Genomic DNA, 21,988 nt, shown 5'->3' with positions numbered 1-21,988 from the left:
GGCTTTTTTTTGGCACAATTAAAGATGACATGTAAACAAAGCCCTGCATCCCTTAATCCAGCTCAGTCTAATCCACAAAGATATATGTGATTTGGGGTAAATTAAATAAATCAATATGATGAGACTGTAAAACAGTATAAAATTAGTTGCATCATTTAAAAAAAAAAAAGGAATAAATCAAAGACATCATTATGTGTAAGCGCTTGTCTATTCTCCAGTCTGCATTTAGCTTGATTTAATATACTGGGTTTTAGTTCTTATTGACTGAATGACATTTCCATGCTCAGCCAAAGTGAGCAATCCCACCAAGAGGTGGTGCTGTAAACACACATGTCTGTGTATTATGCTACTGAAACTACAGTATATCTACTCTATTCACATAGAAATATACTTTATCACATCTTTCAATTTTGAAATAATAAAGATCATTGGTCGCTGTAGAACTATGGACCTACCAGCATATATATATGGAAACAAACAGCCTACACGAGACCCTGATCCTTTCAACCACAGTCAATGTTTCCTCATTTTTAAAGACTAAGTATTGATGAGGTGAGGTTGCATCTCCAGAGCCCATTAGCTGCTCAGTTCAGGTACTGGTCTGGCTCAGGCAAGGCCCTGAGAGCCATTTGCCCTGTGAAACCCATGCTCTGATCAATACACTTCTCCAAGACCTGTAATCTGCTCTCTGTCTAAATGCAGCATTTCAGCTTTACCTTCTTGTTTGAATTGAATTAAATATACATTATGGTAATATATAATACTGTAAAGTATCTACTATCCCCTATCTTTTTCTCCATATATATGCAAGTAATAGCACACACACATACACCTTTGTCTTTTTAAATATGTTTAAACCTTGAACAATATTGAGAGATGGTGGGAATATAACTAATCACATAAAACTGAAGGGTTTCTTGTTTGCACGTCCCACAAACAGCAAACGTGTCTCTTTCTGTTAGTAGCTGCAGTACTTTAACATCAACTGTGGATGGGCCACTTGTACAGCTGAAACCAGAAGTTTACATACACTATATAAAAAGATACACTGTCTAAAATGGAATTAGAATAAACTTTTCCTGCTTTAGGTCATTTACCAAAATTATTTACTTGCTAAATACCGGAATAATAAGAGAGGGATTTTTTAAAGGCAATTTTTTCTACTTTCTTCAAAGTCAAAAGTTGAAATACATTTAATTAGTATTCAGTACCATTGCCCTTAAACTGTATGACTTAGGTCAAACGTTTTGGACATCCTTCCACAAGCTTCTCACAACAGTTGGCAGGAATTTTGGCCCATTCCACCTGACAGAACTGGTGTAACTGAACCATGTTTGTAGGTTGCCTTGCTCGCACATGCCTTTTCAGCTTTGCCCATTCATTTTCAATAGGATTGAGATCAGGGCTTTGTGATGGACACTCCAAAACACTGACTTTGTTCTCCTTAAGCCTCTTGGTAGCCAGTTTGGCAGTGTGCTTCGGGCCATTGTCCATTTCGAAGACCCATTTACGCCCAAGCTTTAACTTCCTGGCTGATGTCTTGAGATGTTTCTTCAGTATTTCCACATAATGTTCTTTCCTCATGATGTTGTATTTTGTGAAGTGCACCAGTCCCTCCTGCAGCAAAACAACCCCTCAACTTGATGCTGCCACCCCCCGTGTTTCACAGTTGGGATGGTGTTCACAGGCTTGCAAGCTTCCCCGCTTTTCCTCCAAATGTCATTATGGCCAAACAGTTCGATTTCAGTTTTGTCAGACCATGGGACATGTCTCCAAAAATTAGGATCTTTGTCCCTGTGTGCATTTGCAAACATTAATCTGGCTTTTGAAGTAATGGCTTCTTCCTGGCAGAGTGGCCTTTCAGCCCATGTCGATACAGTACTGGTTTCACAGTGGATAATGACACACTCTTGGAAGCTTCTGATAGGTTTATTGGCAACATCTGAGTTCATTAGAGACACACCTGTGGATGTATTTTAAGGCACACCTGAAACACACTGCTTCTTTATGTAACATCATGGGAAACTCGAAAGAAATCAGACAAGATATCAGGAAGAGAATTGTGGACTTGCACAAGTCTGGATCATCCTTGGGTGCCTCGTTCACCTGTACAAACAATTATACACAAGTACAAACAAGATGGGAATGTCCAGCCATCATACCGCTCGGGAAGGAGACTGTGGAGGTTCTGTGTCCAAGAGATGAGCGTGCTTTGGTCTGAAATGTGCCCAAATCAACCCAGGAACAAAAGCTAAAGACCTTGTGAAGATGCTGGCTGAAGCTGGTAAAGACATTACATCATCATATGGGCTGCCCCAAATAGTTTACAGGCATAGTAATCTTAGTGTATTAATAAAAAAAATAATAATAAAAAAACCCTCTCTCATTATTCTGGCATTTAGCAAATAGAAATAAATTTTGGTAATCCTAATTGACCTACAGATTCTGGCCACGCTGACAGTTGTTTCTCTAGTAAATGATTTAGCGGAGAGTGGAATTGCTGATTTCTAACTGTTCCAACATCATTTCAAATCCCTTCCCAGACTCTGCATCTGCATCTGCATCTTCCACCTTCGTTCTGAATGCATCAGACAGCTCTTTGGATCTCACCATGTTAAATCCACTCACTTTACCAATCAAGAGCAAATCAAACTTAATGTCTGAGGTTTATTTAAGACGGGCTCCTCCTAAACCTGTCCAACAATGTTTCAGTCATCTGCAGCTGATGTGGTGCAGCTCATCTTTATATAGTTAAAATGAACATGATATATTTATATATGGTAAATAAGATAAAAGATTCTTATTGGATGTTTCATATTTTCCCCATGACTGTATAAGAATGCAAGTTGTGCAAATAGTGCATTAAACTTACAATTAACAACATAGTTGCTGAAGACTCATCATGTCTAAAAATACCCTATTAGGTTTTGTAGGGTAGCCTTCAGAGGGTGATGAAATCAGTCCAGTGCTTCCCAGCGCTTTCTGTTCCATCAGATCTATAAGCAAAGCTTTGCTTTATCACAGATCCAACCTCATTACCTCACTACCATTTGCCTCACTGTACCAGTTTGCACGCTCTAGCCATTAGGCTTTTCAACCTACCTTTTCAACTAAATACCCCATCGACCCACCCCTGCACTGCCACATTAATGACAATTTGAACTACCTTTGTTTATTTATCAATCAATGAGTCATTTACACTGTCTGTTGGCCATTGCACGTTAATGCCTAATGTCTGTTTGAACTCCTTAATGTTTAATGTAGCCATATTACCCCAAGTATCTGCACTGGTAAATATATTACCCACAGTGTTGTTTGTCTATTGACTCTCTGTATTGTCATTAGTGGAGAATCATTGTCCAAGGCTTTAGGTAGCCTGGGGAAATCCTATTCCCTTTCTACTGAACACATGTACACAGTAATAATGTTAATTCGGTAGTCCTGGACAGTGTGTTCTATTACCGTGCACTTATATATTTAATATACATGTAGAAAGTCTAGAACTGAGCTTTATTAGGCATTTTCTGATGGAAGTCTTTCATTAGGCTATTCAGTGAAGAATTGCATAAATGTACCAGTAGATGGCAGCATCATACCAATTTGCCAATTGCAGCTTGACATGAAGCTATATGAAATAGAGCAGTAATAAAAAGAGAACATGTGATTAATTTGTCCAGGTAGCACTCTTACTCTGTTCATGTTATTTAGAGTGGATGTGATCTGCCCTCACTGGAGTCTAGTGGAAAACCTTCAGGCCCTATTACACCTTCAGGGAAGGCCTAGTGATTTCTCAGAACTACAAAAAATGATTTAATGATGTGATCATGCTTGTATTAATTGAACTGTGTTGGAGTAATACGCTACACTAAAAATACATTAAAATAAATTTAAAAATACTGGTGCCCAAATGGTTCTTTGAAGATTGATTTCATAGAAGAACCACTTTTGGTTCCATAAAGAACCATGTGTGTAACACAAATATGTGAGCGTTAAGAACCTTTTAAATGTTTAAACAAATAAATATAATTGACCAAAAGGTTTTTTACCAAACATGGTAAAACATGTGCCTATGGCAACACTTGTAAGCAAGGTTTGCACATCCTTCCTCCTGCTACCCACATCTTTTCAAACTGGTTGCTAATGCAAAAAGCAGATCCTGGAATTTTAATAAGATCATTCAACTTGCCGCTGAATGCAATCCTCAGTTCTCAAAGCAATGCTCCAAAATCTAGTAGAGACAGTTACTCCAAAAAAGCTGGATAAACGTGTTATAATACCCTTGATTTTAAAAACAATGAAACTATGAATGAACAGATGTCTCAATAATTTTGTCCATATAGTGTACCTGCACTTCAGTGGCTGCTGCTTACTACTGGTTCCTTTATTTTGCACTATTTGTAAGATGTACACCAGGGTTTTTTTTTAAGATCGAACATTTAAAATATCTCTGACATGTGGGGCTACTGAATACCTAAAATGCAGGCAGTTTATAACACAGCTGCCAGCAGCCATCAAGCCAGGGCTTATACAGAAAAATCTCGCCTTAGTATTTACAACATTGTGGTGGCATTCTTGTGCACCCATCTAGTAATTACAGTTTGATGTTTCCAACACAAGATAACATAAGCCTGTGAGCAGAAAATGATTAGGAATAAAGCAATGAATTATTGATTTCTAACGGGTGCGACCCAATGGGTGTTTTTAGGAGAAAAACAGTTGGAAATTCTAGATCATTTGCACTGTTAGCTGAAAGAGAAAGTGTTAATCGGTTACATACATGGTAAAATACAGTATATGGCAATGTCTGTTATAAGCTTCACCTAAAATATGGGTTGTTTTCTTGTAATCCTTTCTGTTTCTATTCTTTTTATATTAAAGGCCAGAAATGAAGGCCTAGATCTAGCTCTGCTCACTGCGCACTGAAGTCCCCATACTACATCAAAGGACGTCATTAAACGACTTCAAAAATCACCTTTGACCCCCACCACTCGTATTTCAGCCCCTTTTCCTCCGGTAGATAATGTTAGATATTTCTTGCTTAACAAGCCACTTCAGGAACTTCCCTTCAGCCTTCAGAGAGCGGCACTCATACACTATATGTTCAAATGTTTGTGGACACCCCTTCTAATGAATGCACCCATTGCTGATACAGATGTGCAAATGCGCACACACAGATTATCCAGTCCCTGTAGAGAAGTATGTCTAATAGAATAGGACTCTCTGGAGGAAATTAACATAAATCTATGGGCATCATGCTTATTGCCAGGTGTGGACTAGAGGGGTATAAAACCCCCGAGCATTGAGACATGGAGCAACATAACTGTGTTCTCTGGAATGATGGTGCTCCATCCAACATATTTGGGATGAGCGGTGGAGTTCGAGGGTTTGAGGTGCGGTGATGATCATCCAACATCCTGACTTCACTAAAATGCTCATGTCGCTGAATGCAATCAAATCCTCACAGCAGTGCTCCAAAATCTAGTAAACTCTTTTTAAAAACAAACAAACACATAATTAAACAAAAACAATGAATGAGCAGGTGTCCAAATACTTTTGTCAATATAGTGGATTACACTCCATTGACTGCTGCTTACTACTGGTTTGAGTCCTGGAGAGCCAAAGGCATCATGGTTTGGTGATTTCTTTGCTCAAACACAGCAGATTCAACTCAACTCTACACTGTCTCACTCTCCAACCCAACCAGTGATAGGTTCACTTAAAGTTGTTTGGCATTATTATGCATTCCTATGTTACTACTATTTAGCATTTCTGTGTCTACTGCATTACTATCTTATCTTGTAGCTCGCTACTTAAAGGGACTCTCCAACCAGAATAGGAAACCCCATTCTGATGACTTATCATGAAGGTCGCAGGAACTTTTGAAAAAACACAGCTCTGGTGTGAATTTCTGGGTGTGGACTTTTTAAAATGTCTTTTTTAGGCCTCTCTCTAGCAGTAATGTCAGTTATCTGACTTCCTTCTGCATTTGCCAGATAGTTTCATTTTGAACAGCCCGCCTCCAAAAAGCAGCCCAATGTAGCTGAAGTTGCTCAAAGGTTCCTCACATCTTCGAGATACATACTCAGAATGGGTTTTCGTAGTACGACAGTATGTGGTGTTGCTTATGTCTTTTTTGTTTTATTGAGGGTTCATACACACACATACGTACACACGGCAGTACTGAATCCAATTCCAATTAACTATGTTGAGTAACAGAAAGGGATCTCCAATGAGGCCTTTTTTTTAAGTCAGACTACTTGAGAGCTGTTTGAATTACTTGTCCAGATGAATTCCAGTCCAGTACTAGTAGGGCTGGGCAATATGATGATATTTTATTGTATCGTGATACATTTTGTTATCATGATAACAATATGCTATTCTAAGCACATTGAGCATACTGGTAGTGATTAATAAACACTGATCAGCTGCAGGTTTCATTATAAACCGGAAAATTAGTCTGGTTTAATTAGATGAAGAATGATGATGTTGAATAAGAATCACTGTATTCAGTCTGGGAGAGGATCTGAATAGTAGTTTATAAGAATCTGACGCTACTCATGTATTTAGTCTGTGATTACAGGTATCGTTACAAATTTTGCGTATTGTGAAAGAAGTCTTTAAATATCGTGATATAGTATTTGTACCTTCCTCAATGGTTTCTATTAGGTGTCACTAGGTGTACCTTCCACACAGTAGAGAGTATGGTGTGCCCAGGACTTACACTGTGGCCCAGTGGTGCAGTATGTAAAGAATGCATCACAGAATGCTGCCTTTAAAAGACACTCAATATGAAAATTGGTACAGCATTCTTCCCGTTCAAGCATTCAGGCCAGTGGGTTGCCTGCATGAAAGTAGGCCTCTTTTCCGTTCTGCCGTAATAAATAGTTTCAGGCGCTGATCTTTTGCGCAGAGGTGAATTGAGGACAGAGGCACCAGCGAGTGGAAAAGAGAGGAATGTAGCTCTGATGTAACAATCCGGAGTTTCTCCTAAGTTTCCATATATAAACTCTGGGATCCGAGATGGGTCTGGCACACAACATGGCTCCGGCTGGGAACAATCACATCCTTTGGAAGGCTCTCACGCGCACACACACACACACACACACACTCACATACACACAAACATCAAGATCTTCTCTCATTCAAAGACCTGAAAATAGCAAGAGTGGCTTTTCCTAACTAAATTACCACAGCCATAAACCAAAGGCCATTACTGTTTGTTTACGCATTTACCAAGTAACAATCAGAGGCCAGAGCGCTCCAAAAGCTTTTCCCCCATTAAGTTCAAATGCGTATTTGGGAAAAGTAGAAGGATCTAGAGAACGTGTTTTACATCAAAGATGATCTCATAAGCAACTCATTGCCCCCATGATGCTGGTGGGGATTTTAGCTTTGGTGCTGAAGTAAAGGCCAAACAGAGGGATCTGTTGTGCTTCAATGGCAGCATGTCATCATGCGGTCATGGTCAGCTGCCCTTCAGTCATCATGGATTTACACAAGGACTAGTCATCATTATCTAAAAAAAAAAAACAACAACAAAAAAAAACTCAACAAACTAACCCGGGCTCCCACGAGCTCTGTCTAATGGAGTAAGCAAGATCTTATAGGCTGCAGTGTGTAATGGGGAAAATTACGGGCCACATATTACCCATAAACAAATACCCATAATTTATACAATGTACAATATACACAAAATATATAATTAAACATTCCATTTTTTTGCTCACTGTTGCTGGCTCTTGGTCATTTGGTTGCTCGAGGTTGCTAAAGGTTGCCTTTCATTATTATGATATTTTTATATATATTATTATATATAGCTAGACATGAGTCATGGGTATTGTGAAGCTGTGTAAAGTAGTGATATGAGGGGTCCAATAAAAAGGTCAGGGAGTCTTAGACAACCACCGTGGGCCCCAGTGTGAATGCTCTGCATGAACTGCTGAGAGTTATACTGCTGTCTATATTTCTCCATCTCTCACTTTCTCTCTTTTTCTGTATTTCCTAGGGCTCTGTACTGATGTCTGTGCCGCCCATGCTGACAGAAAAAAACCCAGTGAAATTTAGTTTCACATTTCACTTTGATTTCTAAACTGTTAAAAAGAAAACCTGTCATTAACATCACCTGGTGTCTTTACTGTCACAATCAGTTTTGTGTTGGTAACGACAATGTTTTACTTGTCTACAATTTCCTAACATTACGTAAGCACTTTAAATTTGTAGAAATATAGTGAACATTTTATTTTTTATACAAACTTTGTTAAATATTGCCATAACTGTAGAAATGGTAATGCTGAATGAATCAACCACATGATCAGGAGCAATGTATGGCTAAAATTGTCACTTTTACAGACATCGCTAATCTTATGGCTGACATCTGCTCCCCTGTCAGTGTTTGTTGTTATGACATAGACAGGTGTTTCTTTACAGAAATCACTGACCTTTGCAAAAATTGGATTGATATAAAGGTAAACAATGCATTCTGTCTTTTTGAAATGATAAAAACTCTCACTATGATTATTAAATAAATTGATCACTTTGTATTGATGTTGTAATTGAAGTGTGTGTTGAGGACAAGGCAAATGTAGCAAAATATTGTAAATATTATACCAAATGGAGCCTCATTTGAAAGCGTCAGTTCCCCTTTACATTGCGTGAACCGCCCATGATGCAACAGACAAGAAACATTCAATCTCCAGTTCTGCTGCAGAGACATGCGATAAGGTTCTGTTATGACAGAAATGATAAGTGTACTCAAGGAAGCTGGCAGTTAAATCCAAAGTGAAAGGAAAATGTCCCCAGCACAGACAGAGACAACGGAGAGGAATTTGACTGTGGGAAGAGGGGAATTTCTCCGTTTTCCCACTGGACTGAAAGTGCCTCTGGGCCCACAAGGAGGCTTTCTCATTGCTCCGTATCACCTTGACCCCCAGCTTTCACCATAGTGCGTGTATATGTGTGTGTGTGTGTGTGTGTGTGTGTGTGTGAGTGATCATTTTCATACAAACTTTGTAAACAGCACAACCTTTACGTTTTTGTTCCTGAGGTTATAATCAAGGGAAGCTGTATATACAAGCTGTGCATACTTTGATAGCCTCCTTTAACTCTGCTCTTTAATGATCAGGACACCACAGGACCACCACAGAGCGGCTATATTTGGGTGGTGGGTCATTCTCAGCATTCTCATGCAGTGGCACTGGCATGGTGGTGGTGTGTTAGTCTCTGTGTGTGTGTGTGTGTGTGTGTGTGTGTGTTGCAAGGGTTTGTGCTGCTGGAGTTTTTAAACACTGGGTCCACTCACTGTCCACTTTATTAGACACTCCTACTTTGTTGGTTAGGGTTAGGGTTAGGGTTAGGCTTAGGGTAAGGGTTAGGGTAAGGGTTAGGGTTAGGGTTAGGGTAAGGGTTAGGGTTAGGGTTAGGGTAAGGTTTAGGTTTAGGTTTAGGGTTAGGGTTAGGGTAAGGGTTAGGGTTAGGGTAAGGTTTAGGGTTAGGGTTAGGGTTAGGGTAAGGTTTAGGGTTAGGGTTAGGGTAAGGGTTAGGGTTAGGGTTAGGGTAAGGTTTAGGGTTAGGGTTAGGGTAAGGGTTAGGGTTAGGGTAAGGGTTAGGGTTAGGGTAAGGTTTAGGGTTAGGGTTAGGGTAAGGGTTAGGGTTAGGGTAAGGGTAAGGGTTAGGGTTAGGGTTAGGGTAAGGTTTAGGTTTAGGGTTAGGGTTAGGGTAAGGGTTAGGGTTAGGGTAAGGTTTAGGGTTAGGGTAAGGGTAAGGGTTAGGGTTAGGGTTAGGGTAAGGGTTAGGGTTAGGGTAAGGTTTAGGGTTAGGGTAAGGGTTAGGGTAAGGGTTAGGGTTAGGGTAAGGTTTAGGGTTAGGGTAAGGGTAAGGGTAAGGGTTAGGGTTAGGGTTAGGTTTAGGGTTAGGGTTAGGGTAAGGGTTAGGGTTAGGGTTAGGGTTAGGGTTAGGGTAAGGTTTAGGTTTAGGGTTAGGGTTAGGGTTAGGGTTGCATTGGCAATATTGTGTGGGTGGAGGAAAGGATGGAATTCACAAAATACCACCTGAAAAGGGGATAACGATCCACCATGAACTACCTGAAGGGACTCCAAGGGGGCTTTTGGAAGTCCCCCCACAGACCCCTGATTTGTATAAATTTGTAGACAAACCTTAAATTAGCTGCGCAGCAAGGTGACCCAGGAACTGAAAGTTACTAAGTTCAGACTTATATAATATATATATATATATATAATAAACACGTCACATTATCATTATGGAAGTACTTGAATGTGTATGACCTTAAAGTGTACACATAAAGTGTAAAAACAAACGTGTGTGTGTGTGTGTGTGTGTGTGCAAAACGAGGGCCAGGGCGTGACCTTAGCACCCGTGTGGTGTTGTGTTCTCCGGTGTGATCTCTTTCTCTGCTACCTCCTCTGAACCATCTCTCCTTTCAGTGGGGAGCCCTGTGATAATAGAGGGGCTTTATGAAGGAGAACAATAGCAGCAGAAGAAGAATCTTCCAGTAATACACAGCACCAACAGCTCATATCCACACACAGGTGCTACACCCCCCGCCCCTCAGCACAACTGGCTGAAGGGCAGATAGCTTTTTTTCTTATACACCAACATCTACCAAAATGTACAGTAGCTTTACTCTATGAAGCAGAGTACCTACTGCTGTAGACAGACTACTGGCCAATCAGAGGGAGGCCAGCAGGGATTTTCTACAGTAAACAAATTCATGGCTGAGTTTCAAAGAGCTCTCTGAGGCCTTCAGAAAGAAGGGTTAAGATGAGTCTGCAGTCGTTCCAATGTACTTTTAAAACAACTGCCAACATGGGCAGATCAGGCCGTCCTACCCAGTTCAGCCCAAAAGCAGGCCTCAAGAAAAAGATTTGCCATCATTGGACACTCCAACAGGTCAAGTTTTCAGATTTTGCAGTGGGGGTCACATTTTGGTCAATGTAACTGTTGCAGACATTTCTATTAAATGTGTTCTGTGGTAATGGTACTGTTTAATGCTGTACACCGTGCCTGTGACACAGAGCCCACTCATATGAGCAGAGGTTGTGTTTGTGCAGCATTTTCAGGCATAAGATTTGTTGCATAATTGTGGGATAAGCTGACGCTGTAGCTGTTCTCTAAGCTCTCACCTTGGCAATGACTGCTGCAGATAAGTCTTTTAAGCCAGTGCTGCTTTACACACTTGCACACCTGCTCCGAGTCCCATCCAGGTAACTTAACCCAGCTGTACACACAGAATCAGACTGTGCTCGATGTTGAAGATGGCAGTTCACTCACTGAAGCACACCGATAACTTTATTTGATTGTTTGAAGTTATTGCTATTAAGCAATAACTTCAATAAGCTATTGGATCAGTAACTGCTGTAGGCCACTAAACACGTACGATTGGGTGCTGGACAGGTCTCTTAACTGCCCCAACCCACTAGCAGTTGTGTACTATTTTTAAAGGTTCTGTGAGGTTTTCAATCATAGAGAAGAGCCATTTACAACACTATACTTGACAAAGACGCACAGTCACTTAAACTCGAACACAAACAGGGTTCCTCAAGGGTTCTTCAGTAAAGGTAATGGTTTTATATCAGATTTGATGCTTAAATGGTTCAGTGCCTTGTTAAAGTGTTCTTATAGGGCTCTGAGTGGCTCAGCAGTCTAATGCACCACCATTGTGGCCTGGGGGTCCAGAGTTCGAACCATGGGCAATGCTACCTTGCCATCAGCGACCAGAGTCTGAGAGAGCACAATTTTTCATGCTCTCTCCGGCTAGGTAGCTGGCGCTCCCTTCCCTCATTGCTCTAAAAGCAATGTTGGCCGGCACAGGTGCCTGTTGGCGGTTACTAGCGCCACATGTATTGGAGGAGACGGGTTATGTCCTTATCCTACTAGTGTCGGCAGTATTGCTTGTGCTAGGGGGAGCTACGAATGCATGGTGTTAATTGACACTTTCAAATCGTCAAACAAATAAAAATAAAAATCCTGTAGGTGGAAATCTCTGTTAGATGGCTTAATATATAGATAGCAAATTTGGTATATATGAAAAATACCTTTAATTTGCTTATTAAACTGCTCTGAAAAAGATTGCTCAATACAATCTGCACAGTGTCATGAATGTAATGAAATGCATTAATATAGGCCTAATACCCCTCAATGCATACAAATATGGGTCCAAATGAAGTGTTGCTGATTTGAGTTCAGTCTAAGGACTGAAGCCGCCACTGAACACTGTAATGTATGTGGAAAACATGGGAAAGAAAACACACTCATATCCACTCATATTTTGTAATGTTTGTATTTTTGTTTCATCTTCACAAAACAGGTACAAGGGGAGGAAAAAGCCTTTGAATAGAACCTGAGGTATTTTGCGTCAAGCAGCCTAAGGTATCAGGATTTTCTCTTAAAAAGTTCCCTATACCAGTTATTCTTGTAGATACGTTTCTATTTACACAACATAATAATAATAATAATAATAATAATAATAATAATAACGTTGTTGCCAACAATTAAACAGTTTCAGCAAAAAAAGGACAGCCTGCATCTTTTCATTACATGTCTTAAATAATGAAGATAACAACATCTTTAAAAATATAGAAGAAGAAGAAAAGGAAAAGAACAGGTAATGTGTCACACGAGGAGAATGGGACTAACAGCAGCACAAGTACAAGTTCAAAGATTTGCCATAGAGAGAAGCTAACTGAGAATACATCCATAAATAAATAAGCAACCATCTTGCATCAAAAGGGCAACACCATTCACATGGACACACACAGACCCTTTCAATGTGATGACTTTAAAACCTTTGGAACAAAAAACAAAATGAGAGAAGAAATGTGTGTATGTGTTGGGGAGAGAGAGACCGAACAAGAGAGAGCGAGCGAGGCAGAAGAAAGAATATGAGGGTAAGAGAGTGAGCGAAACAAACAGGGACCGTGAGAGAGAGAGAAAGAGAGAGAGAGAGAGAAAGAAGAGCAGGACAGGTAGAAAAAGAGAATGGGGGACTGTGTGAGCGCGAGAGCACAGGTGAGCAAGAGGGGGGGGTATGGGGGTAAGATCAAGCAAGAGATTGTGTGTGAAGGATAAAGAAAGAGATAAAGAGAGAGAAACAAGATAAAGAGGGAGACAAAAGAAGGAGAAAAAGGTAAGAGAGAGAGAGAGAGAGAGAGTACATGAGAAAGGAGAGCGAGAGTGAGACTGAAGGGACTGTGATAGTGAGAGACAAGGTGAGTGAAAGACAGTGAGGCAGAAAATAGAATATTAGGGTTAGATAGTGCGAGCAAGTGATTGTGTGCATAAAAGCATGCACGCACGCAAGAGAGAACAAGGAGATGAGGAGATACTGTGCGAGAGAGAGAGAGAGAGAGAGAGAGAGAGAGAGTGAGGCAGAAGAAAACAAATATGAGGATGAGATAGAGCGAGACAGAAAGAAAAAGTGAGGGACTGTATGAGTGAGGCAGGGTGAGATAACTGAGGGAAAGATAGATAGATAGAGAGAGAAAGAGAGAGAGAGAGTTGTGCAGGTAGTCTGAGCTCAGAGATGGGACTTGTGTGCAATTCCCCTGAGCTAAACTGAAGCATCGTGTGCTGTTGTCTCTGCCACACTATCAGCGCGGACTCCATTTAACCCAACATGAACCCAGGCCTCGCTTGCCAGGAGTACAGATAACTGAGACAAGATGACTGGTAGGCACCGCTAGCGTGTCGGGCTAATACCTCAGCTTGAACACGTCTTTTAGAAGAAGATCACGTTCGTATCGCCTGCGCTTCCAGGAGCGAAGAAATGAAACGTCAAAAATACTCATCTATCTGATGATTTGGATTTAAAGAGGTCCATCTACATTAGTCACTCACACTCCATCCACTCCATCCACACAGGCTCCTAGAAACAGGCCCAAGCTCACAATAAATAAACTCATAAATACAAAGAACAAAAGGGGACCGAAACGAAAACCACAAGTCCCTGTCAACGATTTTTCGATCTGCATTCATCTTAATGTGCTTGTAGATAAAAAAAGAAAGCTCCAACTTGCACATTTTTCGGTCGTTTCAGCATGTTCTAGGTAACACACGAGAACAGGCTTTCCGAGATTTCTGAGCCATTCATGTAAATGGTAAAACCATGCTAAACGCCCCAGCTCGTTACACAGTGCAGGGCATCAATGCATGGGTGTGCTAATGCTAATGCTAATGCAGGATCTGTATAAAAAGCATTGTGGTACCCTTTTGATGAGACGCTCCATCAATTCCTTTCTTAAAGCAACAGAAAGTGCATTAAATACCAGGTGAAGCCACTTTAATAATCACTCTCCCTTATAGATGAAAAAGAGGACGAAAAAACGATGAAGAAAATAGCACATATTGCTTGAAGGTGTGTATCAGTTTTGTGAGTGATTTTATAAATACCATACAGCCACTGAGGTCAACATTAAAAAAAAAAAAAAAACAGAAAAAAAAGCAAAAGAAAGGATTCCACAATCATTATATTATTTCTCATTACCAGAATGAACAGATATAATAAATTAAAACTATAACTGAGAGAATCAAAACAAACAAACATTAAAAATGTCCATTGAAATAGCTATGTATAGTGTATATCTATTGATCTGTAGGGGAAACCAGCAGCCTTGGAGCATGCTCAGTGAGAATGGTGGGCGGCAGTTCATTTCATGCCCTCCCATTGTACAGTGAGGGTAGGGGGGAGGTGAGGGGGGTGAAATCTGGGTAAAGGTAAGGAACAAACACAGAGAACAAAAGAGTGACAGAGGGCACTGCGGGAAAACATCCACAATGCTTTTCCTTCATAACATTCCTGCATCCTCCTCCGGAATTCCACGCTTACTGGGATACAGGAGCAGGGAGGACAAAAGCGATACACAAAGCAGCCTTCATTTTGATCAGCGAGAGTCTGTACCAGGGCTTTGAGTCTGTCAGTAGAGGGCCCCCCCCTTGTGCTGTGGAGGTGTAAATACAATATCGAGTCTTGTGATAGAGTAATACCAGGAGTACGTGTGAATCGGAGGAGACAGGGCCATGCTTTTATTCGCAATACACTGTGAGGGCTGGTAAAGCTTTGTTGTTGGTTTTTTTGGGAGCGGAAACATGTCAGTTAGAAGGGTTTGGTTCCGTGACTGGGCTTGGTTGTGCACATACAGTACAGCAGTTCAGTCCTTAGCCCTCCCAAAGTCACGGTGGGATGGTAATGGCTTGAAAACACTGGAGACAGAGTACAGTCTGCCCGCATCCAGCTCCATCAGCTCTGAATTTTAAGAGACAAACAAAAGTTCTGAAAGCCCAATCTCTCAGTCACTAATTTCAGCGCCTATTTCGCCTAATTTCAGCCTACAGCGCTAAAACCAAACAAAATTAGCCAGTTCCCTCAGTTCCCCTCGCTTGTAGGTGGCACCTGTCCGCCTTCATGCGCCTCCAGTCCCCGCGGGCAGTGTAGCTGTCAGGATACCTCGATGATCTCCATGCTGCCAGAGAAGCTGGACTGCTTCCCGATTTTGCCAAGCTCCTCCCGTGAGCGTGTCTCCTGGATCCCCTCCTCAAACTCCATCTGGCAGCTGCGCCTCTTGAACTGCTTGTCGGCCGAGCTGCTGGCAGCAACAGGGGCGTCCTCGTGCCAGCTCGCCCGCGCCTCACGCGTTTCTCCTGCTTTTGGCCGCAGACGCACCGCCTCGCGCGGCCCAGGGAGAGCGCCGCAGCCCAAAGGCCCAGGAAAGTGCACCGCCCCAGCATTGACCCCTCCTCCGCCACCGCTAAGGGATTCGTAGAACCAGGGTGCATCACCGGTGGGTGTGACGGGTGTGGTGGCCTGCGCTGGGTCACGGCTGTTGGAGGCTTTGTCTGTAAAGTTGCAGGAAAAACAAACGTAAGCAAACAAAGAAGACAACCCGACCCCCAATCATGTGCAGGCAAGAGAATAAGAACATCTGCTGGGGAATACTGGGTCAGTTTGCAGAACCTTACCGATTAACTCGTTTGTTTTGTCCAGCCAGGATAAGAATTTCTCGCAGCCGGTTGGCGTGACTGGTGTGGTGGCCTGCGCCGTATCCCGATGTTTGGTCCACATGGGTCCTGTTCCCAAACCGGGCAAGCCAAGCAGCAGGGGGGACTTCAGGTTCTCGTCCAGGCTGGGGCTCTTGTGTACAGGGGGTTGGCCTAAGCCAAAGCCAAAAGTGTGGACAGGTGAACTGCCAGCACTGCTGCCATTCTGCTTGCTTTTCCTCCGCGAGCGTGGCCTTAAGCTGCTCTCTGAATCTGCCGGGCTTGGGCTGTCCGAAGCTGGGGATAAATGGCAGACACCATTGGAAGCTCTGGCACTTGGGCTATCCAGCTTGCAGAGTTTTGGGACGTCCTCTACGTGGACAGGCGTGATTCGGGGGCACTGGCCAGGACTGTAGACGGACTTGATGTCCAGTGAGAAGGAGCGCTTGAGCCGGTTAGTGTCCAGGATGCGCTCGGCCGACAGGTTGAGTCCGTTGAAGCCCTGCTGGAGCGACGTAGGAGATGGCAGCTTGACCTCGGACTCCGAAGACGTCTCCGTCTCCCCATCCATTCGAGCTTCCTTGGGCTTGGAGGAGGCATCTTTTCTGGATTCTGCGGCTTCATTGGGCTGCTCACTCTTCTCCTGACCTGAAGAGAGCGCCTTCAGCAGCCGAAGGCCCTTCTCAAACTCCAGCAGCTGACCCAAGAAGTTAAAGTTCGGCGATATTGAGGGCCGACGGTCCTTAACAAACCTAGCAGGGGAAAGAAGAAGTTTATTTACTACTTTGACATTAGCTAGGTCATCTTGTGCCAGAAGAACAATTTATTCAAATCCAGAGTCCCAATGTGACCTCTTGGAGTCATGAGAAAAAAACAAAACACTCAGTGTTTTGAAACAATACAACCACTATTGTTTACACATTTCTATGTGAGTCATTTTTATGACTAGGGAAATAGCTCTAATATTACATGGTCCAGAAAACAGCTTTTTACAACGTGCAATTTAAGCTGCAGAGTGTCAGCAGTAGTTTACCTGTACGCGTCATCTGATGACAAGCCCATTGTCTTCATGATGTAAGCAATGGCAATGGTGGCAGACCTGGAGATGCCCGCTAAACAATGGACAATGACTCGGCTGTTGGAAACCTTGGCTTTGTCTGAAAAGGCGGGGGAGAAACAAACGTAAGTGGACACAAAAGACGACCAAACACCCTACTGACAGGCCAAAGAAACTGCACTAATCTAATCTCCAGAAAATCCTGGACAAAACAATTATGTTCTTCCTGGTGCCTCCTTAGGGCAAGCTGCTCATTTTTCATGCAAGCTCCTCGCATTCCAGGTAAAAGCTGTGTTTTCTGCTCTGATCTAAGAGCGGTTGTTACCTTGACAAATCCTAATCCTAGCAGAAAAGAATGGGCTTAGATGTCTAGATAGAGCTCACATTTCATCTCATATGAACCCCCCATATACCCACAGAACCTTACCGATGAACTCGTTAGTTTTGTCCAGCCAGGGCAGGAGCTTCTCACAGTAGTTGTCATTGACAGGAATGCGCATGAAGTGGCTCTCAGAGATGAATTCTGGCTTAGGACACGTGTTACTGGCGTTAAGCACATATGTGATGCCATTCTGGGCCATCAGGTCCTGAGACAGAGGAAAAGATGTTACCATTGCAGATTTGTTAAATAAAATTCACAGTTGTCTGTATACCTATAATTAGTCAAGACATTCCTGTTTTGAAGTTTGCTTTTTTAGTTCTGCACTATTCTGCAATTAAATAAAGTGCCTGGGTGAACTTGCCTGTAACAATGCCATGTTATTAAGGCAACACTATAGAAAATTAGCCGTTCTTGCTTACTAATACAGCTGGGAAGTGTAATGTTATTTGTGCTTTAAGCATGTGGACTGATGTGGTAGAAGCCCGGAGTAGCAATGGCAGTGACGCTATTCTCTATTCCAGGTCAGTGGAGCATCAGAATGATTTTGAAGCTGTTACTTTAAGCTACAAATGCTACATAGTGTTGCTTTATATATATAAAAAAAACTCTTCATAGTTCTTCATAAAAATAGAACCTAAAGGCTTAAAGGGTAGTAGCAGCAACTTTAAAGCCTGTACTTTTGTCCATGTTTAAAGACAAGGGTATGTCATAACCCAGAACTCCAATAACCAAGTCTATTTAGTGACTCAGTGCAGTTCGAGGCAGGTGTGTGATGATTCAGGCATCGTGGTTTCGCTACAGTATTAGGTATACATCCGTTTACCAGTCTCATAGCTCCAATGCAAAACTAAAGAAGCAAACAACAGACACCAAACATGTCTTGGCTAATGTTTAAGAGATAAAAAACCCAGTGTATATTTGACCATTTTGTTATCTAGTAACTAACAGACTTTTTCAAGCTCTGCTCATTCATTCAATATATGAAAAACAAAGAAGCTGAAACATGATCTCACTAAGAGACCAGTTTCTACTCTATTCTCTAGACAGAGTCTGCAGTAGATGGAAAGTGATACAAACTATTTTGGCGACACAGGATAATGCCTCAATCAAGTCCTATTGCTAACACCCTACACCCTTACTCCTCTCACCTTGTTGAGCACATCTTTCTGAGAGCCCAGGTACAGATGGGGCAGAATGCGCGTGGGGCCCACATTAGCCACTGGTAGGCAGGGCTGGGACAGGCTCATGGGCAGAGTGGCCACTGGCTTCCCCTCACACAGGCCCGGGAAGCAGGAAGAAAATGCTGCAAATCCGCCTGCCATGAAACAGAAAGAAAGAAACAGAAGACATGTCAGGAATGAAGTGATCTGACACAGACGCGCACTGCCTGCTGTAAAACTATTAGAGAGATTAGAAAGACTGGAATGTTTGCATTCTGTCACTGAAAAAAACAATCCTGTTGGGCTTGACAGGTGTCATGTCAGCAACACCTCTCAGAGCTTTCTGCAGCTGCAGAAAGAGTCTGTCACTTGTGGTACGGTTCTGCGTAAACAGAGGAGTCAAAAACCAGTTTCAGGACGAGTAATTATATTATGAGAACACAGAAAGAGCTGGTTGCTAGATTGCAGATCACCAGCAGGCAGGGCATGTTTATAACCACAACACCACGCAAGGGAAAAATCAGTTATCACAAGCAGGGTTACATCATTCTGAGCACATGCCTTAAACACAGTATTCGCTCATGATGGTTAATGTAAGGCAGAGCGGCCACAAAGGCAACGTTTAAAAGGAGGCTGTCCAGAAGTGATACTGCAAATGTGAAAAATGGAATCAGTGGCAATAAAGGAAGTAGTTAATGTCTTGCATTTCGAGAAACAGTGTTTTCTGTAAATAATGAATAGTTTGAGGTGTTCGATAAAATCCCTTGTAATGCCCTGTTTGCTCTCTGGAGAGAGACCAAGAAAAACCTTGTCTGGACTGTAACTGCATTTGTCATAACAAAGCTGCAGCTCTCTGAAACAGTAAGTTCTCAGAAGAAGGAAAAAGCTTCAGATGCTATTTAAACTAATTTTAATTGACTAAGAACATTAGTCAATCTGCTGGTCAAAACATCTGATCTAGATCCTGCAAGTTAAAACCTCCTTATGTTCTTCATATTATTTGTTTGGATATTGAATTGAATATGAAAAAACTCTACATTACATTACACTACATTACTCTACATCTACATTAAAAACAGTGGTGCTGTCCCTTTAAGAAGCAGGCGGCTCCGGTTCTGGCCCTCATTTCTCGCGGCTCCCTTTCCTGAATGACCTAATATCCTCTACTGAACAATCACGTCAGGCCCAGAGAATGAGGGAGGCCACAGGTGCAGGCCATGCGTTGAGGCCTTCCATTCAGAGGTGCCTGAAAACTCTCGCACACACACACATATGCGTGGACGCAGAGATACACACAGATACACATGTGGTTGAACTACATTTTTATAAAGTAGTTGTGTAATGTGTCCTGGCTGGCGCTGGATGGGGGATAAAAGGGAAAGTATTTGGGTGAGCTGCTGCAGTGCTTCAAGGAAAGCATGAGCCTGTGCAGATGGGTTTAGACCTTAATCTCAGATGAGCTTCATGAGAATCTGGGACACGTTAACCCTGGGAGCACACACACACACACACACACAGAGAACACAGCAGTCAGCCAGAGAACTATGACATCACTGTGTCCACACAGCCAGGAACCAGAGCAAAGAGCAGGCAAGAGTGACAGCACAGAGGAGAGAGAGATCGAGAGAGAGAGAGAGAGAGAGAGAGAGAGGGAAGAAGAGAAGGGAGGAGTTGCAGGGAGGGGGAAGGGACAAAATACAGAGAAGTATAGAGAGTAAAATGAGTCAAGGCAAATAAAGGCAGAGCTGATAAGCAGGTTTTCAACAAAGAGCGAAAGAGCCGGCGTTAGGCATGACATCATCCAGCCTTCACACTTGAGTGGCTAACCGCACTTCAACAAACAGTGGGTGAGAGTCGCGGGTGCTTCCAGCTAACGGACGCCGCTGAACACCTGTCCATCTCTGCTGCTCAGTAACCAGCGTGCCCGCCTGTGACAACCCCCCCTCAACCCACACGTCTTGTTTCTGAGTCTCCGGCCCTTTAAGAGGTTGAGTGGCAGCAAGTCTGTTTCCAGCTATTAATGGCAGCGGCCAGGGCGATGACATCAGCACTCAGCGCAGCAGCAGAAGGGGGTTTTGCATGTCACTTCGGGCAGAACCAACGGGCCTCCGCGGCTCAATTTCCACTCAAAAGCCCCGCAGAGGGATGAATGACTGCTTCCCAAATTTTCCACGACCCCCATCCTAGCATTGAACCTTTCGCCCCCACCCCTCAACACACACACACACACACACACTCCTCCCCCCTTCCAGCAGGGCCGCTGACATCATCGTTCACCAGGGCCAGTCGCTATGTGAACATTTGTCAGTAATACCCATGAGAGAGAGTGGACTTTGCACGGTGAAGGCCTCGGCTGCCCTACTGCCCCCCCCCTCTTCCCTCGCCCTTTAATGACTCTGCCCTGAGCTAATAACAGATGCCCCGATGCAATATGACGTATCGGCACTGGAGCCGTTCCAAACTCATTTTAACGGGCCGATATAGGCTATATTAAGCCTGATACGATTCTGAGCCTTTGTTAAGGAGCATTTCTATTGCCCCATTCATCATGAAATTCGCCACACTGTAAAGAACAACTGAATTAAATCCAATATAAATTGTACCAAAATGTGAAAAACAAGGTTTTGGATGGCGATACAAGGTAATGTAATTAGGCTACAATGAGTCGATGAGGACATTCCTACTTAGAATCTGTCAAAGCACGGATGTAATGGTCTTCTCCCATCTCACACAGAGAAAAGGCCTTGTCCTAGGCCTTCAAACCCAGAACAGGATGCATAAGCCACATAGTGAAGCTCCAAGCGCAGAACAGGGAAGCGGAAACGGGAAGGATCTCTTAGACAGAGAGTTTGGAATGACTTCTTTCCTTACGGTCAGAGCTCACTCCTCTTCGGCTGCTCTCAGGCTTTTAGTCATCCACACTACAGCTTTATATAGCATCCATAAAGAGCAACACATTCCTGGACAAAAGCGACACAAACAGGAAGAAAGTCTGCTTAAGATACCGGTGTTGTTCGATAGCCAAGCAAGAGGAAATACCGGAGAGTGGTGTGTCTGTGTCGAATGGGCCTTATAGAGGAGGCCGTAGCTGAAAAGTATGCTTTTCCGGACCAAATGTTGCACAACGTCTGCTCTCCTGGCTAAATCTGTCGCAAGTACAGCCCAACAATAAAGTCTGTGTTTGTATGAGATGAGGGAACATGTCTAGTGCAGACTGACGCCTCCTGTGTTTTCTACTGTAAATTAACAGCATGTCAGTGCTCCTGAATGCAAAAGTGAGATGATGCCCATTACATAGTTCAGCCACATCACAACCCAGTCATTCTGGAAAAACCAAAACATACCCAGGGTGACATAACCACTGAGTCAATTATCACTTATTCACTGACACACACACACACA

General features: G+C 42.8%; 1 protein-coding gene across 3 annotated transcripts in view; it reads right to left on the bottom strand.

Annotated features, from left to right (window-relative positions):
• Positions 1–12,279: 12,279 nt before the first annotated feature.
• dusp8a (dual specificity phosphatase 8a) overlaps positions 12,280–21,988 on the bottom strand; it is a 54,490-nt gene continuing 44,781 nt past the window's right edge. For all 3 annotated transcript variants that reach the window (XM_072669458.1, XM_072669466.1, XM_072669472.1), the window contains 5 exons: positions 18,575–18,741; positions 17,472–17,631; positions 17,021–17,144; positions 15,970–16,739; positions 12,280–15,846 (listed from right to left, as the gene is read on the bottom strand). In XM_072669458.1, the coding sequence (XP_072525559.1) occupies positions 15,449–15,846; positions 15,970–16,739; positions 17,021–17,144; positions 17,472–17,631; positions 18,575–18,741 (1,619 nt within the window). In that variant the 3' untranslated portion in view covers positions 12,280–15,448. The remainder of the gene's footprint in view (positions 15,847–15,969; positions 16,740–17,020; positions 17,145–17,471; positions 17,632–18,574; positions 18,742–21,988) is intronic.

The sequence above is a fragment of the Salminus brasiliensis genome, chromosome 2 (genome assembly GCF_030463535.1).
Source record: "Salminus brasiliensis chromosome 2, fSalBra1.hap2, whole genome shotgun sequence".
In the NCBI taxonomy this organism is placed as follows: domain Eukaryota; kingdom Metazoa; phylum Chordata; class Actinopteri; order Characiformes; family Bryconidae; genus Salminus; species Salminus brasiliensis.
This window is presented reverse-complemented; position numbering and strand designations above follow the sequence as displayed.